Source organism: Sinohyriopsis cumingii, chromosome 17, assembly GCF_028554795.1.
Source record: "Sinohyriopsis cumingii isolate HCF-2022 chromosome 17, ASM2855479v2, whole genome shotgun sequence".
Lineage (NCBI taxonomy): Eukaryota > Metazoa > Mollusca > Bivalvia > Unionida > Unionidae > Sinohyriopsis > Sinohyriopsis cumingii.
Window position 1 is genome coordinate 109532925 of NC_142977.1, and position 22612 is coordinate 109555536.

At 34.7% G+C, this 22612-nt stretch overlaps 1 protein-coding gene across 1 annotated transcript; it reads left to right on the plus strand.

The window, feature by feature from the left end:
- The first annotated feature begins 823 nt into the window (after positions 1 to 823).
- Positions 824 to 16982, plus strand: LOC149779655 (helix-loop-helix protein 13-like). The gene is made up of 2 exons (XM_089938451.1): positions 824 to 1295; positions 16891 to 16982. Exons 1-2 carry the CDS (start codon positions 824 to 826, stop codon positions 16980 to 16982), a joined length of 564 nt encoding a protein of 187 aa, XP_089794577.1.
- Positions 16983 to 22612: the final 5630 nt, after the last annotated feature.

Sequence of the window (22612 nt, forward strand, 5' to 3'; positions counted from 1 at the left end):
ATAGGGTAAATTGGACCAATCGGGAACCGCTTTGTTCCCCGATCAATGGTCGTTCTTGCGCGAGACCGACGCGTGCCCTGACACATACTATTGGGTTTTGACTTCTAAATACTCTGAATTTAACGGAATTGCCGTATTTTGCATCCCTACCAAATACTGTTCACCGCATGATGCTACAGGCCATTCAGATTTTGTACAAGCCGCATAATAGATTGTTTTCTCTTCAGTAAATGATCGAGAGCTACCCCGCCGCGTCCTGCAGGCGCTCTTGAATAGAAGGGATATGCCATTCCGAATAGACGTGAGAGACTTGTTAATCTCTGGCTCGGAAAGGCGCATCAAAGTTGTAATTAGCAGAGGCAAGTGATATTGGCAGGCTGTCAGCTTTGAAGGGGGACACTATATAAAATGGCCCTTGGTAGTAAACTTTCAGAAACATGTTCCCTATATATTAGGAAGACAGGCCGGCTACATATCTAAAGTATAATCGAAGTCAAAATCGACGTATGCTTTTTAGGAGTTACTTTTCTAGAAGTGAATCCCTATGTTGAACACATAGCTACATAATATATCTGCGGCCAGACAAACTTTTAAAATATATTAAAAGTCAACCGTGGATGCAATGTTCACCTGCAACATGAAACGATATTTTAAAAAGGATAAATTTACTAAAACTGAAAAGGAAAATAAACTGCGAACACCATACTGCTTGTAAAAATTAATTTCACAATTCACCTTCCATTTAAAACACGTGGTATTGTTTCCTACTGGCATAAATTCTGGGTGGAAGAGCAGTCATCAACGTCAAAATTCCTTTCCCACTATGAACCAATCGCAGGAGTTTTTCAACTACTGTGGAACATTTGAAGATGAGTTGGAGACGGAAACGTTTGGGTTGACATCGACGGAAGAATCACAAATATCAGGTGGAACAGTTCACTACGATCTACCGTCCTGCGCGTTCGCCTCTCAACAAGAACGTAACGAAGTCAGAGGATTTCACGGTGACCCGTCATTAACGTACACACCATGCAAGCCCCACCGTCGTTCTGCCAACGTTAGGGAGCGACGTCGGATGTTGAGTATCAATTCGGCATTTGAGGAGCTACGAACGCATGTTCCTACATTTCCATACGAAAAGAGGTTGTCAAAAATCGACACGCTCAGACTGGCCATCGCTTACATCGCTTTGTTGAGGGATATTTTGGTTTCCGAGTGTGACCCTCTTGATTATGTCGAAAGTACGTTGAGAGCTGACGTAGACGCGGATGAAAAGCAGACATGGAATACAAGCGGTACATCTCCCCCACACCCCAAATCTCTCTCTCTCTCTTTCTCTCTCTCTCTCTTTCTCTCCTAATCTAATTAATGGCGACTGGATTCAGATAGATGGCGACCGAATTCAGATAGATGGCGACTGAATTCAGATAGATGGCGTAAATCTGTTAATTTGCGTTGTTCCTTTCTTTTTGTCTGTTTTGATCCAGATATATTTTGGCTTTCATATTTTTTACGAGACCTCAACGATATACATGTAATCATGCGGCCTTACAGGATAACGGACCCAATAGAGCAGGTCGAGGAAGACAAGAAAATATATGTTTTATTTATTTAACTTGATATAGTTATTTTATTTAACTTTATAATATAATATTTTTCTTACTTTTCTTACACAAGGTCATGCTCAACTTAGAAAACGTTGAACCTGATGTTTGGGAAGTGTTTAATCATCAACATTTTTCATTATTCGTTTTCCATTGTTTTTCAATAGTAATAGATACAGTTGTAATAATGTTTGAAATGAAGTGAGATGAAGTGCGGAACATTAATGGTATTTAAACATTTGCACCCAAATGCATAAACTGTTAAGTATCGCTTTCGTACATTAAATGTTTTGCCGATAAATATAATTATCTAAGGTAAGAAAATAACAATCGATTTAGAGCTGATTTTTTTTTTTAATTACAGTTATGATTTTGCTTGTTTTCTAGGAGTGAAAATCTAACAAAATACTATAGATTAAGCTCGAATTATTGAGAGAATAATGCAGTAATTTAAATATAATATGGTAAATGTTCTTCGTTATAAATAAATTATTTGCATATTAAAAGCGAGTAACACTTGTTCATGTGTATGTATGTATTTATGTATGTATGTATGTATGTATGTATGTATCGATGGTACCCATATTTGTAAATGGTATATAAAATAGAAATTCGTCAACGTGTTATGGCTTTCCTTCTTCTCGCAAGGACTTACACAAAATGAAACAGAAGTTTTGTTTCCAGACAAATATTATCTTCTTATAAAGAATAACAAATTGGCTTTAGTCTTGAAAAAGATTTGGGAAATTAAAACAAAAAAGACGAAATCCAAAACAAAACTTTCGTTTGTTTTAGAATTTTGTTAAGATTGAGATGCAAGTAACGACAGATGTATGCTTTTAGCAGCCTATATCCTTTTTCACAAATGACCGATGGCTATTTTAAAGTTATAACGGCTTGAAATGGTGTCCTTATTGAAAAATATACGCATCGGTCTATAAAATCTTTTAATACGGATAATGTTTACAAGATAAGGAAGAGAAGGGAAGAAAATGTGGAGAGAGAGAGAGAGAGAGAGAGAGAGAGAGAGAGAGTAAACTGACAAGCATAATTGTCTTATTAAATGAATTCCATATGAATAGTTTCCACTGAAGCTATAAAAATGTCAGTTTTAAGTTTGGAAAATGTAAAAAAAAAAAAAACGTAATGTTGCAAGAACGTGTCTCTTTGATTTTGTTAAAAATTCCTTTACCTCATCGCGGGAAAACATGCTATTTTTTCCCCTTCTCTTCCTAGTTTCTTCAGAAACATATGGGACATATACATTTTGTAAAAGTGATTAAATTTACAAAACACAAATTGCTAAATTAATCATATTAAGAGATGTCTCATCAAAATATGCATTTGAAGACAACCAAGATAATTTTGGATATTTCAAATTATTAAAATAAATAAAAACTGGATTTAAATCGATATTGTCTGTTTTTATTTTCTCCTTTTTTGGTCCTTGTTTGATTTTGATGTTTCACTTAATGCTTCACTTTATCTGGAATAAAGAATCTAAGTGAAGTTATAATGTTTGAACTACAATACATTTTCATCAATTAAACAATTAATATGTATTCGAAAGCTAGAATATTCACAACATATGCAACTGACTGGCGTCACTATATTGATACTAATAGGGAAAATATGGTGAATTTGGTTTCTTTGCTAAATTGGCGAAAACTATTAGTAGTAGTAATATTGTTGTTGTTATTGTTCTGGTGATTATTATTATTATTATTATTATTACTACCGTTTTATCATCGACTCCTACTATATAAGACATTAGACCAACATCACAAAACTTGTTCCATGCAAGATTTAGGGATCTCATTAAATTCGTTTGTGTAATTACTGTGTGGTATATACTTGTATCTCACCCAATTCGAAAAATTCAATACCGATTCCTGTATATTACATCCAATAGATACGATGTTCTTTTGTTACGTACCATAACATCTTTTTGTACATCATGATGTATGGATATGTGTCACGGGCCAGTGTCGGTATTACAAGTAAACGCCAATTATTATTATTATTATTATTATTATTATCAACAAATGAAATATCGCATTAATTTCCAATCAAAGTTTTGTTAGTACTTTGGAAACTTGTCTTTCGTTCAGCAAGAATCAATGTTTGAATAATACCCAGTATATTGGAGAGAAAGAAAATATGATGTGGACTAATCCTTCATCAATTATTTATTTTTAAATTATTTTTGCTTGCATAACGTATGTATTTTAAAACATTTTAACTTATACAACAGATGCATTTTAAAACATTTCAACTTGTATAAGATGTGTATTTTAAATTATTTTAACTTATATAACCTATATATTTGTTAACATTTTAATTTGTATGACTTTTATAACATTTTAACTTGTATGACTTTTATCATTTTTTACTAGAATGACTTTTATAACATTTTTACTTGTATAGCACGTAATAATTACACCTGACGGAAACTAATGCCCCAGCTACCACACGGAACCAATTTACACACGATTGTCCCAATAATAACCACAACCACTACCTCCTCCACCACCACTACAAGAACAACAATAACAATAATAACAACAACATAATACTAACAACAACAACAATAATAATAATAATAAATAGTAGTGGTAGTATAGGTAGCAGTATATTGTAATAATAATAATAATAATAATAATAATAATTATTATTATTATTATTATTATTATTATTATTATTATTATTATTATTTAAAAATATTATTATTATTATTATTATTATTATTATTATTATTATTATTATTATTATTATTTACATCATTTACCAAGTGAAAGGTCGCATTAACTTCCACTCAAAGTTTTTCTGGCACTTTGGAAACTTGTCTTACATTCAATAAGAATCAGTGTCCGAATATCCAGTATACATACGAATATCCAGTATACATACGAATATCCGTATACATACGAATATCCAGTATACATACAAAATTGTAACTTAATCTTAATTATTTGCAGTATTTTTCTGACTCCCGAACAAATATATAGGTTGCATTTTTTTATTTTCCAAAAGTACAGTTCACAGTAAAAGTTAGTCATCCATCGCACTGGGAACGGTTCCGTGCAACAACTTGTGAATCCCGGTCCAACTGAAATACTTATATTTATATCTTGAGTCCCCAACCTAATACTTTATATTTTCATTTTCTGCCACATTATGGGATTTTAAGTGTGTGTCATAATGATTAATTAGATTTTGAAATGTTCATCATTAATTAGCTGCAAAATTTCATTATCACGTGTTTTTTTTTTTATATACAAATTTAAGATTTTGCGTATTCAACATTTTGTTCTTTGTTCTTTCTTCTTGCGACATTTTTTATATATACAAAATTCGGATATGATTTTCGATTTCAAGCATAATGTTATCTACACTTAAATAAAAATTTTAAGGTTGTACTTTGTTATCTCAACAAAAAAATTGAAGGTTGCACACTTTGTTATCTCAATAAAAATTTGAAGGTTGTACACTTTGTTATCTCAGTACAAATTTGAAGGCTGTACACTTTGTTATCTCAATACAAATTTGAAGGTTGTACACTTTGTTATCTCAATAAAAATTTGAAGGATCTCAATACAAATTTGATGGTTGTAAACTTAGTTATCTCAATAAAAATTTGAAGGTTGTACACTTTGTTAGCTCATTATAAATTTGAAGGTTGTACACTTTGTTATCTCATTATAAATTTGAAGGTTGTACACTTTGTTATCTCAATACAAATTTGAAGGTTGTACACTTTGCTATCTCAATACAAATTTGAAGGTTGTACACTTTGTTATCTCAATACAAATTTGAAGGTTGTGCACTTTGTTATCTCAATACAAATTTGAAGGTTGTACACTTTGTTATCTCAATACAAATTTGAAGGTTGTACACTTTGTTATCTCAATACGAATTTAAAGGTTGTACACTTTGTTATCTCAATACAAATGTGAAGGTTGTACACTTTGTTATCTCAATACAAATGTGAAGGTTGTACAATTTGTTATCTCAATACAAATTTGAAGGTTGTACACTTTGTTATCTCAAATTCCCGAACACATTAGTGAAGATGATGTGTATGTTTTCCTTCAAACAATTTTGAACATTGTGTTATGTTTTCCTTATCCCGCGAAGAAGAGTTGTTTAATTTGATACGTTAGGAAATCAAAAAGTACACATATGTCTCACAAAACAGAAATAATAATAATAAATGAATATACAGTGATTATTTTTTTATCCTAACTACAACAAGTATATGTCCAATGCTTATTACAGAAAGAATCTACAATTTAAAGACTCGTTTCTTATCCAGTAACTTCACGAATTTGTTTTAGGTAAAATAAATCTAAATATAGGGTAAGAAAAAGATACATTATAAAACCCGAAAATCATAGTATAAATTATCTGTCTCCACTTATATTTATACTTTCTGGAGATAAAATCATATGCATTACCTCTTTTTTCTTGATACATAGGTAGTGTTGGGGTGTGTGTGTGTGTGTTTGTAAAATGCGCGAAACGGGGACATCAGCGTGAATACACACCAACAGACCGGGGACACACCTCGAAACGCGGACGTCCCCGTTTCGTAATGTCGGCTTAAATGGAATGCCAAGACCTTATTTAATGATACAAACCTTAAAAAAGCGCATCTGAGCATGTCCTCATTTTGTTGGTATTTTTTCACATCATGCTATACATAATACACACGTCCCACTCGACTCAAAACCTCGTGTGTATCACTCAGAAACCTGCGTCCCCGTTTACGCAATCAAAATTCACACTGTTGTGCTGTCGGCCTGCCTACCGTGCTTCCGAATTACTGACCGAAGTGTGTGTGTGTGTGTGTGTGTGTGTGTGTGTGACTTGGATTTTTTAACGTAGCTTTTAAAAAACATTTCGGTCATTTCGCTACGATGTCTGCAGTGTGGCAGTTTATAGTGATGTCTAGCACTGGGGCATCATGCCGCAGACACGTAGCATGACGTCCCACCCAGTCACATCTTGACACCAAGCCGACCAATCCTAACACTAACCTCTTAACGCTGAGCGCCAAGCGAGGTAGCTGTTAGTACCATTTTGTAAGTCTTTGGTATGACTCGGCCGGGTTTTGAACCCACAACCTCCCGCTTCCGTACTGACCGAAGATGGGATCAAGAAAAGATCTAACAGGATTTACATCATTTATATAAACATATACATACATACATACATACATACATACATACATACATACATACATACATACATACATACATACAGACAGACATATATAGATAGATAGATAGATAGATAGATAGATAGATAGATAGATAGATTATTTTAACATAGAGAGCAATATCGATATACATGTTTATTGATGGGTAGTCCAACGTTTATAACTCATTTCGCCAAATTAGATCGGGATCCAAGAAAACTGAATAAAAAGTTTCATGCAGCCATTATGCACGGTTTTGACGATGGACAAGATATTCTAGCAATTCATCTGTGCTTGTGTATTTTATTTCCTATTTAACTCTGAGCCAGGCACATTTGGATAAGAAATACACTGGAAAATATCAACATTAATTTTAGTTCATTCAAATGTAGTTAGAAGCATAATAACGAACAGTCTACATGGTAACCAAAACATAATACCATTTCTTTCCTACAATTAACCGCATTAGAGGTAAAAAAAAAAATCAGACAAGTTAAGCTTGAGGCAATAGGAAATAAAAATAACTTTTGTAAGTACTTGTACATGGCACCAGTCACGACGCTGAAAAAATTTACTGTTTCTCGATGTATCATAAACGTGCATGCTGGCTGAAGTATAAATAATGTGAAAGAAAAAAATCAGATTTTTTTTTGTTTGACTCAGAGGTAAATTATCAAACAGTTCACATTCTTTTCTAGTTTAGTCAGTACGTTTTTATATTCTCTCTTTCTCTCTCTCGTTCTTTCTTCTTGCTAGCTTCATTTCTTTCTGGACGTAAGTCCCTTGTTTGCTCCTATTTCTAAGGACCCGATGATAACAGTCGTCAATTTTTCCCTAATCAATCAATGACCACAAATACGCAACATTAAATTCACAACTGACTTCATTATGTTGTTGTTGTTGTTGGGTTTAACGCCATTTTTCAGCACAGGATAGGCTATGTATGGCGGCCAGTATTAATGGTGGAGGAAGAACCCTGGAAAACCCCGGGCAGAACCACCGACCCACGAGAAGCTACTGGCAAGCTTTCTCACATACCCACATTGGCCCAATCCTAGACTCGATCCAACGCAGACATAGGTGAGATGGCAGTGATCCGTAACGGAGAGCGCTTTAGACCACTCGGCCACTCGGGGCCCCCGACTTCATTAAGCGAAAGGCAGAACATTAATAATGTTACATACAAGAGGTCTCTTTAGTGAACGAATGAAACAAAACTATAATAATTTTCCTCTAATTAATGCATGACAACCAATATCACAACTTCACAATTGCCCGCCTACCTTACAAATGCATTGTTTCTCCTTAATACAGGTCCGTAACGTAGCGCCGGTGCTTAACTACCATAAAATACAAATCTCAACTCAAACACCAAATACCTGGAGCTATGTTTCCTACGCTACCTTAAGTCAGTCAAATCATGATTTTAAGCCTCATCTCGCTACACCATATTTACCGTCATAGTAAGAATAAAAGGCGTCTCCAGATAACGGTACACTGACTTCACGGTCATTCAAATATACAATTTGCGAGTCTCTAGCATGAGTACTGCATATGGCGTCACACAATCAATCCACACAATCAGATTTTAATAGGAACTATTTGGCGACAGGGACACTTAAGCGGCTCTGACCTGAACTCAATAAAACTAAACCATGCCATCATACAAAATAAACTTTTGGTGTGATTCATATTGAAGAGATCTTATCACGCATTAGCTTATTAATGAAGGGGATTGCACTAATGTGGCAATTTTTTGTACACCAAAGTTACAAATGTGTTATATTGTGGGACATTTTAAATTCAAAACCAACAATCATTATATAAAGATTCAACATGATAATTTTAATTTAGTTTATTAATATGGATGGGAACTATGTGTATCAGGAGAGATTACTGCATTATTTAGATTGAATTAATTTCTAATTAGAATCAATATACATACTTATTGAATGTCCCCTATTTTGATTGTATAATTTCTAACACTGTGTGTGTGTGTGTGTGTGTGTGTGTGTGTGTGTGTGTGTGTGCGTGTCCCCATTCTGATGGCAAAGATTCTCATACATTGTTTCTTGGAAATCAACCACAAATCAATTAGAAATGACATGTATGTAACAAATGCATATTAAAATAGATATTTATCACTCATAATTTGTCAAAATATAAATGTCCCCGTTTTGATGGTAAAAATCACATGTCTCCGTTTTGTAGGTGTTACAAGAATGTTTGTGTGTGTGTGTGTGAGAGAGAGAGAGAGAGAGAGAGAGAGAGAGAGAGAGATTTGGATTTGTAACGTAGTTTAACAATTTCCAGTCATATCACCACGATGTCTATAGTGTGGCAGTTTATAGTGATGTCTAGCACTGGGGCATCATACCGCAGACATGTAGCATAATGTCCAACCCAGTCACATTATCCTGACACCAGACCGACCAGTCCTACCTGTTACGAGTATATGCTCTTAAAATAAGTAACAGAAAAGAATGAAAGACAACAAGATTTATTAAATTTAACAAATATAATTTATTTCCATAGAATACAAAGTGAAAATGAGAAAAAAAAAGAACTTAAGGTATTGCGAATTTAATTCCAAAATAATCCAAAATAACAGACACAAGTCTTAATAATTTAAAGTCTTCAATAAAACTCATTACAAGTCCCGAAGAAAGCCAAAAACTGAAGGCGATGACGTGTCTATTATACCCGATAGAGTTTTTGTGTGTCAACAGTCTTTTATTGAATCACAGAAATATAATTCAAGGCTTGAATATAAGATAAATTTTAGTGAATGTCTATATCCAAGAATTTCATCAAAACACTTTTGTATTTCCAGAGTAAATAATCATTTGAATTCATTGATTTGAAGAAAACAAATTCCAGCCCAAAATGAAAAATATACTGGACACAACATACAATTTGATGCTGTTAAAACTTAAGGCACGAATGGCCAAGTCCTCACAATTACAAGATTATATAGTTACCTACTAGACCTCAGGTCACAATCAACATTTTCTATAAAAAAAATTATCAAATGGAAAATACTCTTCTAGAACGATCCTGATGTTTACAAAACAAAAACCTGTTTTATGTATAATTCCCTTAGGAGATTCAAAAACTGTGACCAAAATGAACATATTTACTTCTTCCATTAATAACGATCCTGATATTAAGCCCATACGCAGAGAGAATAATTTAGCTTTACACAAAATAAAATAAAAAAGTCAATCAGGCAAGCAGAAATTACCTTAATGTTGGTCAAGGTCAAGTCCAGCATACAATGTTACATTACAAATGCATGTAATGAAATAAAAATAAATTAAAGCTAACAAACAAACAATTAAATTAAATATACATAACATACCACTAACCTCTTAATGCTGAGCGCCTAGCGAGGCAGCTGCAAGTACCATTTTTATAGGCATTGTTATGACTCGGCCAGGACTTGAACCCGCGACCTCACACATCCGGGGCGAACGTTCTAACCACTTAAGCCGCCAGAGCGGTCAGTTAGATGTAGGCAGATTGATAAAGTGGTGATGGTATACACAATCTGACTTCTTTCATGCGTTGTTTGTGATATTTTGCGGCAATGGAACATTATTGTTAGGAACTTTTGTATTGTGTGTCTTTGTGTTATGTTCTTGTGTGTGTGTCTACGTTATGTTCTTGTGTGTGTGTCTGCGTTATGTTCTTGTGTGTGTGTCTTTGTGTTATGTTCTTGTGTGTGTGTCTACGTTATGTTCTTGTGTGTGTGTCTACGTTATGTTCTTGTGTGTGTGTCCACGTTATGTTCTTGTGTGTGTGTCTACGTTATGTTCTTGTGTGTGTGTCTACGTTATGCTCTTGTGTGTATGTCTCCGTTATGTTCTTGTGTGTGTGTCTACGTTATGTTCTTGTGTGTGTCTATGTTATGTGCTTGTGTGTGTGTCTACATTATGTTCTTGTGTGTCCTTTTTATTATATTTTCCTTATTGCACGGAAAAGAACTTGTTTAGCTTGATGCGTTAGGAAATCATGTTACTCGAACCACAGCCCTACATCCCACCGAGGCTGATTATCATAGGAAATCATGTTATTCGAACCACAGCCCTACATCCCACCGAGGCTGATTATCATAGGAAATCATGTTACTCGAACCACAGCCCTACATCCCACCGAGGCTGATTATCATAGGAAATCATGTTACTCGAACCACAGCTCTACATCCCACCGAGGTTGATTATCACCTTTTGTGTTATTATATTTTTATGATTTGGTGTATTGACAGTGCTAATGAACAAATGTGGCATTGCCACTTTAGCAAGAAAACTCGGTCCTAACAACCTTAAATTATTAGTACGAATCTAAGTAATAAAGATGGAAGCGACCATCAAGTTTCATGACCATACATTCAACGGTGTCTAGAATCCATGATACACGTAAATGTCCCATCCCAATATTAATTGTAGTATCTAGAATCCATAATACAGGTAAATGTCCCACCCCCAATATTCATTGTAGTATCTAGAATCCATGATACATATAAATGTCCCACCCCAATATTCATTGTAGTATCTAGAATCCGTGCTACATGTAAATGTCCCACCCCAATATTAATTGTAGTATCGAGAATCCATGATACATGTAAATTTCCCACCCCAGTATTCAATAGATTGTGTTGAAACCGTATTACATGTACATATCTCACCCCTAATATTCAATAGATTGTGTAGAAACCGTATTACATGTAAATACCCCACCCCTAATATTCAATAGATTGTGTAGAAACCGTATTACATGTAAATATCCCACCCCAATACTCAATATATTGTGTAGAAACCGTATTACATGTAAATATCCCACCCCAAAAAATTCAATAGATTGTGTAGAACCCGTATTACATGTGAATATCCCACCCCAATATTCAATGGAGTGTCTATGAACCGTACTACACGTAAATGTCCCACACCAATGTTCAATGGAGTGTCTGTGAACCGTGCTACATGTAAATTTCCCACCCCAATATTCAATGGAGTACAAAAAGTACAAATATGTCACTTCTTCTAATACGTATATTTTCACCTTTTCCTTGTGGTAAAATGTGATCACATCCAACATACTTAATGGCTGAATACACAAAAGTGTATGTTATCGCCTTGCCAGTTTTCGTTGCTGAATGCATGGCACAGTAGAACTTCGATTATCCGTCAGGGTGCGGGACCGAAACCATGATGGATATGAGAATAGACGGATAATAGAATATGTACATTAAAGGTATTATACAATAGACCGGGTCATCAAAATATCATAATATTTACATATGTACATGTACCTGCTTTTTATATTTTGACTTACAATGTTCTGACGGTTAACAGAGACTAACGGTTTATTGAGTGCCGTATAATCGAAGTTCTACTGTATTCGCTTACCCTTCCGTTAGTTTGTAACCTACCCTCCAGCACCGATGATTTTAAAAATGACAAGTACCAATGATATGAAAATGCGCAAATCTAAGTCATTTCATTCATCAATTTATAATTTCTTACGAGGTTGTCGCCAGGAAGTCCTTAAGGGCTATTGGAATAGCGCGATTCAACACAAGTGGGTTGGGGATGGTACTATAATTGTGAAGAAATGGCTAAAAAAAAAGTGATGGTAATCGTGCTGTCCCATTTCTTTCAGTTAAGTATCATGCATAATTTAGCAGTGAGTGTGTGAAAGAATAATTTATAATAAAACACTTACATACCTTTTTGTCCAAAGACTTTGATGCAGTGTACATCAATATGGACTATGTATGCAGTGTACAGCAATATGGAGTATGTATGCAGTGTACATCAATATGGACTATGTATGCAGTGTACATCAATATGGAGTATGTATGCAGTGTACATCAATATGGACTATGTATGCAGTGTACATCAATATGGAGTATGTATGCAGTGTACATCAATATGGAATATGTATGCAGTGTACATCAATATGGAATATGTATGCAGTGTACATCAATATGGAGTATGTATGCAGTGTACAGCAATATGGAATATGTATGCAGTGTACATCAATATGGAATATGTATGCAATGTACATCAATATGGAATATGTATGCAGTGTACATCAATATGGAATATGTGTGCAGTGTACATCAATATGGAATATGTATGCAGTGTACATCAATATGGAGTATGTATGCAGTGTACAGCAATATGGAATATGTATGCAGTGTACATAAATATGGAATATGTATGCAGTGTACATCAATATGGAATATGTATGCAGTGTACATCAATATGGAATATGTATGCAGTGTACATCAATAAGGAATATGTATGCAGTGTACATCAATATGGATATAAATTCCTGTATTTGACATGCAGATTTTATGATATTGACAATAACACAATTCTCCATGTATTTTGGTAATAATAATAATAATAATAATGGTCCCAAACATTATGATATTCCCCAAAATGAAGAGTTAGAATATTCATATTCTCTGCTCATGTGTCTTTTTGCACACGCTGGACTGGTAAATAAGTTTTCTAAACTTTATTAATTATTGAATCTTGAGTTTAAGTCTCTAACCACTTTCTTTGTATTATGATAATTAGTCGAAGGTAAAATACTTTAAATATAAGATTTTGGTCGAGTATTTTATCTTTATTAGGTCACCAGCCACATTTAACTGTCTCCATGAAATCTGGTTTCTAAACCCCAATGTCTTGGAAAATGAATACAGTGTAAAACTATAACAATTAATTTACCCCATGTTCAAATGTCAACACAAAAGAACATAAATAACTAGATATCCCAAATACAGCAAAATGTAACTAAATCATCTCTAACACGTGTGTACTCATTGTACAAATAAGTGTCAACTCTCCTACACGAGGCCTATTCGACCCACCGCAGAATCAAAAGTAGAAAAGTACATGGAGATATACGTGTTTACGATCATGACATCCACCAGAACTCTACTAAATACCATCCTGATCAGTCTGTAATTTTAAAAAATTTGCATTTTCTTAATCTGATTCACATTCTTGTTGTGCGGGAAGTGCCTTCTCACGCACTAGCGGAAATACATACCACAACCAGAATATTTCTCCTGCAATTAAATTAAATTCACATCTTATTTATGTATGCATATTGTGTATATTTGGAATACGTAGCTAATAACAAGTTCTTTTCATTATCTGTAGACAGGTATTAAGACCAAAATACTGATGATACCGGAAGATATATAGTTTGGCGGATTAATACTTAGAGAAGTACATGCGGTGAAAGTTGAGATGAGGTGCAGTAACATGTTAACAGGCATATAAGTCATTTTATAGTATGTATTTCAGGAATGTTTTGTAATTTTCTTTGCTATTATCAGTACCAACCACAACTGTACTTTCAATATGGGAAGTCTGATAGCCATCGGCTTATATGTATGCTTGTAATATGGCTATCAGTCAAGGGACCAGGTTGATTGAAAGAAGACCAATACAGCAGCCCCCATTACCTGACATTTTGACGTTTGCCACGTGCATTTTACGCAATGTCCAGTGTATAAGAAAATGTAACGCTCGTTGCATCTTGATTAGTCTTCATGCAACACGATACATGCAATGCTCTAGCTCAATACCATTATAATGCCTTGATCTATTGCGCACGTGTGTTTGTGTGTGATTTGATTTTTAACGTAGCTTTAACAATTTTTCAGTCATATCGCTACGATATCAGCAGTGTGACAGTTTATAGCGATGTCTAGCAATGGGGCTTCATGCCGCAGTCCTAACACTAACTCTTAATGCTGAGTGCCAAGCGAGGCATCTGTTAGTACCATTTTTGTAAGTTTTTGGTATGACTCGACCAGGGATCCAACCCACAACCTCCCGCATCCGAGGCAGACGCTCTAACCACTGGGCCACCGGAGCTGTTCTATTGCGCGTAAAATACAGTATTAAATTGCCTATTTTAGCTTACATAAATACATATTTCGTACAACGGTTTGCTGTGAACAGTGAGATGACGTGTTTTCAAGTTAAAAATATATAACTATAAACTAATTACGTACTCTACGTGATATTTGACTATAGCACTCCCACCCACCCGTTAGGCCAATTCGCATTACCAATAGCCCTTAATTTGTCATCGTCTGCGCATTTCAGACCAAATGTGGTTTTCTTTACTACACGGCGCCATATTTGCGTAGGCCAGTCTGTTTTTTTTCTTCTTCAGATAATAGATGTGATTTAGTTAGTCGACTTCGATAAACTCATCATAGTTCCTTAAATTTAGAACTTGTTTCCCTTAGAATGTATGTAAGAGTTACACTTTTTTTCTTCTGTTTTTGCTAAATTCTATTTAGAAATGTTAGAACAAGATATAGATAATACTGGATGCAGATACCATCCTGAAAATTGACTATTCTAGAACCGGCAAAGACTGTGAGCAGTCTGTATCATTGTTTACAACGACAACGTTCGATTGATTTGAAACGCGAATAAGATAAAAGTGTTAGGAGCCAGCTGGCATAGAATTTATAAACTGATGAATAAAGTGACTAAGTATTTGCGTATTTTCAATCCTTGACGCATTTCGTTTTCAAAATCGGTAAGGGGTACAAACAACATCCCATCTTCGGTAACATGCAATTGTGCAAGTTTGATAAAAATGCATCCGGATGAATCAGCAAACCTAAACGTGTATGGCATACTTTGCCGCAATCACAATGCTTGCTGGAAAAATCTAACTTATACAAAATGTCTTAAAATTCCCGTTTGCTCATGTATCGGCCCTAATTTTAGATACTACCATTTAGGATCAGATAGTGTGAGATATTTAATCAACATATTTTTATTTTCGTTTTAGATTATGCAGTTTGTATTAAGAACGTTATTGTTTGCATGCTTCGGTTGATCACCGTAACCAATTTAACGCATGCAGCGGAAAGGTGATATAAAATCCTATCTCTCTCTCTCTCATATATATATATATATATATATATATATATATATATATATATATATATATATATATATATATATATATATATAAAACATCCTTCGGAAGACTCTGGTCTTATTTTAACCAATCGATCACGTTGATAACCCAATACTGTCAGGTAATCTGTTCTATTTATATTGTGCGTACCATTTCCCTATTATAGCCGATCTTTCTTTTATGAAACTGAGAAAGGTAGTCCAAAAAGGAAGTATACTTTTATATTTCAAGAAATAAACTCATGTCAGATAAATCATCATGTATAAAATCCAGTTTTGACCCTTAACATGAGTCTACTTGTACAAGGCGAGACTTCTGTATTGCTCAAAGAAAGAACATTTTATTACAAGGGAGGTCACTGCAGCTGTCATCTTAATATCATTTTATATATCATTTTATATATCATATTATATTTTATTTCATTAATTCTCTCTTGAAATTATCGGAGAATGACTTCTGTACTTACTTGTATATTTCACAGTCTTACATTGGCTATACCTGTCTAGCTACGTATAAGAAATAAAACCAAAAGCTAGGCAATCTGATTCCAGCAGAAAATTAGAAACAGCCATCAGTTTCATTAAAAAAGAACACTAAAACTTAAGGTGTTTCTTTGGAATCTATTGTTTTCTGAAAATGTATTAAGGGAATACTTTACTGAAACTCTCCAATTAACATAGCTGGGAGCTATCGCGGAAGGGGTGGGGCACAAATAAAAATTCTCCAAGATTGATCACTGGAAAATATTGGAAAATAAAAAAGAAAGTCTTCCTATTGATTGTTGAATGCGCATCAGGTTCGTTTCTCATTGTTTCTTATATTGTTTTAATTTTATTTTAGCAATATAATCAAACTTTACTTGTTTTCATTAACGGTCCACTGAGTTCTATTAACTTCATTTATTTTTGCTGCATATAAAATAGCTGTCAAGCTGACCAAAATTGCGAACATTTCACTCTTGGTCTCCGTTCTTGTGCATGCATTTCTTTACAGGGAACTTTCTACAACATCCCTCCTATCAAATGTATGTACCAAATAATTATAATGAGATTAAAAAATTTGACTGCACGAATTAAATTGACTAGAGACCTAAACTGTCTTCTTCTATTGCAGATCTGACAGCTCGACTCTCGTGGGTTAAGTGGGAAAATCTCGGCTCTCGTCGAAAGCCAAGCATCCGTGTCGGAGCATTTTTACCTGAATAGACGGGATAATATATCACTGCGTCAGCCTGTACATGAACAGAACATTGCATCAGTCTGGACACGAATACAACCTTGAATCAGTCTGTACATGAATACAACACTGCGGTAGTCTGTGCATGTTTTCGTAGACTTCACCTGTACAGCATCAGGTAGACTCTTGGAGCAAAGATGAAAAGATACTGATATCAGTCTCATGTCATTTGAGGGATGTGCTTTTTTTTTTTAAATTTAAAGATACAACTTACAAATGTTTCATCTTCAGTACTTGAAATATGTAGCAAATATTGCCGTTACAATTGCAAAATGAATCAAAATACTGTATTCAAATGGATTTTGGTGACTGTTTACACATTGTTACTAATACAATTATACTTTATATAAAAATGTATGTATACATGCAATTACCTATTTATTAAAAATGTTCTAAACGTGCGTGCTATTTTCAGTGATTTAAAAGTAAGCTCAATAAATTTCGATACATAAGAATAATATCTACCTGATTAAATATGTCAACAATTTTTGGGCAATTTTTTACCCCCCCCCCCCCTTGTCAACAACTGTCAAACTTTCAGTGACCCCCTAAAAATTCCCCCCCCCACACACACACACAAACTAACAATATTTTATACGGTTGGTTTTATGCTAAAAACAGAATTATTGACATTAAAAGGTCTACAAATAAATTTTAATACATTATTTTGTTTACTTGTTTAACAGATTTCAAATTGACTATAACAATTTTACAGCACATGCAAATGGGGGGGGGGGGCATTTGCCTGAAATGAACAAGAGTCTGTTATAAAAGTGTACAATATTTGTAAGGCATTAAGGTTACTGCATCTGGTTGAAGAAGTTGTATGCTTGTGTAGGCTACATAATTTATTTTACGTATTATGTTAAAGATGACTGTATAATAGTGAAGCTCTCAAGTTTCCTATGCTCAGTTATCCATCCTTGGAGGGATAGCTCATGGACTTCAATATATATAGCATCTATACATATAACATAGATGCTATTTAATAGAAGTCCATGAATAGCTATACTATTTAGATGTCTATGGCTCAGTGCAGTCTTTGAATTTAGTAACAGCTTCCCTTAAAAATCTGTCTACAGTCTACAATCTAAATTGAACAAAAACAAAAAATGATGATGCAAGACTATGACTTCCTTGGCAAGAGCTCAACCGGTTTAGGATTAAACTGGTGGGCTGTTGACGGGCTAGCGAGTGTGTGCCATACCAACGCACCGACTAATTTCCTATTTTTTCATTTATTAAATTTATTATAAAAAATAACATTGTTGACGTCAATTTATCTTGAACTCCCACTCCCCCATGTCAACAATTGTCAAACTTCTTCAAACCCCCTCCCCCCCCCATTTTGTTGACATAATTAATGGACGACCCCTAAAATAGTTGGGTGACTTTGAGCATGCAATTCACAGCAAACGAAGATAAATCATGGAAACATGATGTAATCATTCAACTTTACTGTCATAAAAAATGTCATGTACAAATGTTACTACGTTACACCTTTGAAGGATGTTACAGATACTGCACGAGAATTTCGAGAATTTATAAAATAAATAAAAAATAAATTTAGAAAATAAATGTTAGCAAGCTGATATGCTTTCCAATCATGCCTCATTTGAATTTTAATCGACGCTACACGTTTTGACCAACGGAAATGTGTATGTGTGTCTGTATATATATATATATATATATATATATATATATATATATATATATATATATATATATATATATATATATATTATTTATTTATTTATTTATTTATTTATTGTAATACATAACTCAACAAACCAAAATAATTTGCACTATTAAGAACTATATTCCTTTTCCAATAGTAACACTAATAATGATAATGTAAAAAAAAAAACACGAAACAAAGTCAGAAAAACATGAGGCAGTTCACTATGTTGTAATACCTTAATGGTATTGTGAATGGAGTTTTGCATGTACAAACATTGTCCATTTAATGTGTGAAGATTATTTGATGTTAAACGTTGAGATGTGAGATGATGTTTGAACTACGAGACTTTGGCATATTTGATCATGTCATTTTTATCTGTCACTGGAAACATCTGCCATGTGTGAATTACTTCTTCCGTTCCTGAACCTATGCCACCCACCCACCATTGTTTAGATCGCCATCTGCATCTCTTATAAATGTGTACTCTGTGTTTTATACTAAATGTGAGTATAAAACCTTGCTCTGGTCCTCCTAATGTCACGCTGTTGTCATGAGTGTTAATGAATTCGTCAAGGAATTCATTTAAGGACATCAACAGTTTTACAAGCCCTGGAATATCATCATTAAGTGGAAAGAAGTTCTCAGTTATTGCGCTATATTCATTTTTATGTTGGGCCATGCGCGTGTCGTGCTGGAATGTCACATGAATAGTTTAGGGAATAAATTATCTTACCTTCCATGATTTTGGAATATTAAAGCCAGAAATATGACGTTAGTCCATCAATTAGTGATTTCACCCATCCGGTGGAGTTTTGTTACCGAAACAGCTGAGATGCATGCTAGTGATGGAATCAATGTGCACAGCTGAAGAATCACATTTGTCTTGTCAGACATTTGTTGAACAATAAGTTAAAACTAATGTTACTGTTCATTATTGTGAGTTCTTGGTTATGTAGAACTTGTTCTTTTACTTTAATTTACAAAATAGTATGCATTTGATAGGGACTATTTCTGCTCATTGCATCAGAATACTTTGTACTCTCGCTCAGTTCGCATCGAAATTCACTTATCCGTTTCGTTCATTTCTACTTAATCGTATGTATCAATATATAAATAAGATTAAAAGTAAAAACGCACACCACGGTCATTGAGAGGACAACTTAATTCTGTCTAAATTTTGTGTTTAGAGGGATTTTTTCATGCAGTTTCAACAGTTGACTTGTTTATCGCCATGGCTAACCCTGAGAAGGACAAACATTGATTGGATAACAAAGGTCATGTGACGTGAATTGGAGTCTGTAAATATGAGTGCAGACAGTACAGTGACAGATAGCTGTAACAGCGGGAAAGTATGAACATCTAAGCAGAAAATAATTTCGACCATGTATTCTAAAACCATAACATATATTTTTACATAACCGATATTAACCTTGGCACTTTAAAATCCCCAAACGGAATCAAATTGTTATGAAAATTTTTAAATAGATTTATTATATGATTGCTTTTGGATTTAAATGCTTTGTAATTAATATATTGTTACAAGCCAAGGGTCCTTACTTGACCGAGCGGCTGTCAAACCCTGGCGCGATTCTCACTAGAAGTCATAAGTTTACCCCAACTTTCCAAAGACTTACATACAACTTCAGTTCTAAATTAGAAAGCCCGACGCGTCCATTCTATACCTAAATTTTATTCTAATTAATGCAAGAACACAAAACAAAACAACCTGCCAAATATATATCAACCGCACATCTGTATGGTTTATTTTCATCATGTTTCCGTACCGCCAACCGTTCAGGCCTTAAAAAATATACGCGTATCCCCTAACACTAGGAACTATTTGAACTCCGCCACCTTAGGCCAATCAGTGTTTGCTTTCCATGCACATTTCGCCAATATAACTGCACCACATTTGCCCCCATGACGACATAAACGGTATCTGCCAAGTCCCTTCTTATTTATTCCTTTGTGTAATTTACCGGTTTCCTACCGTAAATACTGCCACTGCAGTCACACCACCAATGTACACCACTAAATTTTAATATGGACTATCTTACGACAGGGACATTCATTCGGTTTTGGCCTGAATTCACTACTAATGAACCATGGCATCATGGAAACTCACTCAAACTTCACTCCGTGACGTTTGCTCCAAATAATTGGCTAATTATTTCGGCTAGGGATATTTCCGTTGCGCCGAATTCCAATAATCACACAAGTAATCACACAAATCCAAGAATTCCTTAAAACGGGACGCTATAACCGAATGTGCATACTCCATATTTATTACAATATAATTCTTTATAAAGCCGCTGCTATCTCCCAACACACTGCTCAAGTACACTAGCACTAAAAGTATTTCTTTTTCATTGAGATCACGCTGCTATGTCAGCATGTTACAGTCACACAAGACTGCTCTATTTTATCAGAAGTTGATATTGTTGTGACAAACACTGTGTTAATATAAAGTCACTATGTGATATTGAAACGCATGTTCTATCTCACCTTTATTATTTATAAAATATAAACATTTTAAAGTCTTTTCGATATATAACACACTTGGTGTTACAACTTTTCGGTGGCAGCGGTGGGATGGTAAAAATATTTTTGCCATCCAGGATTCGAACCTAAAGAGATTAGCATAAATTTGGAAGGTGGAAGGTGGCACTTGTAAAAAAAATTGTATATACGTGTAAAAATTGAGAAAAAATGGCTCATTCTCCTGTTCCTGAAGTTGTCTTTAGGGCTGACATGGGTGAATCTGAGGCTGGTCAGGGCGATGTTATATATGATGAGGATCCTGGAGACGGAAGGGACGATTCTCGTGAAGATATAATTATATAAAGAGAATGGCATGAACATGCCATAAACAATATAAAACAAGACTTTAACGATGTTGAGAGATTTTATTTTCGTTCACGTCCATTAATGCAGCCGACACCTTATAGCGGGAGCGACGACTGTGTTGAGTACATTTCCCACTTTAAGAGTTCGGACAAAGAAGTGACCGTGCCAAAATCCTGGCCCTTAATGCAAGCCTAGAGGTGCTGCACGAACTTTCTACATCAGTCTCTCTGCTGAAGAGAAACAGTCATATTCAAATCTGGTTGGGAAACTTGGGCAAAGGTTCGTAAGCACCCGTCAGAAAAACTGATGGCTTTCAAGATTCGAAGCAAGCAAACGTCAACCTGGGAGTCCATAGCCGTATTTGGAGACAGTCGTCGTCAGATGGCACAAAAGGCTTATTCCAGCATGGCCGCATTTGCACAAGAAGCCATTGCACTTAACCAGTTCTACAAAGCAATTTCATTATAGATGAAGTGTAGATGCATGGATATGGAATGAAAAACTGTTGCAGAAGCAGTTGATGCGATTGAAAGATATGAAGCAGTAATTGGAGATAGTAATGCAAAGAAGTCAAGTGTCATAGGTGCTGCTGGGCAAAATGACTAGTCGAAAGAAACATGTTAGTACAAAATTGGACGAGCTGACCCTGCTATAGAAAATAACCTGAAACAATTTATGGAAAAGCTAGATAAAATTGAAAAGAACAATAAATCTAAGCCTCAAACTCAACCGTTTAAAGGCAGGTCTTGCTTTATCTGCAATTTTCCTAACCATTTGTTCCATAAGTGCCCAATTTACCAAAAGTATCAAAGTCAGATGGAAGCTGGAAATTTTATGTACAAAGGATCGATCACTCAGCAGACCCAATATAAACGGTAGGGAAACAGCAAACCATCAGCTCATTAGGGTTGATGGAAGGACAATGTTCCAAAGAAAATGATTTGACGGAAGAGACGAAGGATAAAACTGTAGATAACAAACGTTTAGGTCAGGTTGGAGAAATTAGAGGAAAATGGGACAATAGACTTTATACAGCTGGAAGTATTATAGGTGTCAAGGCAAAGTTTCTTG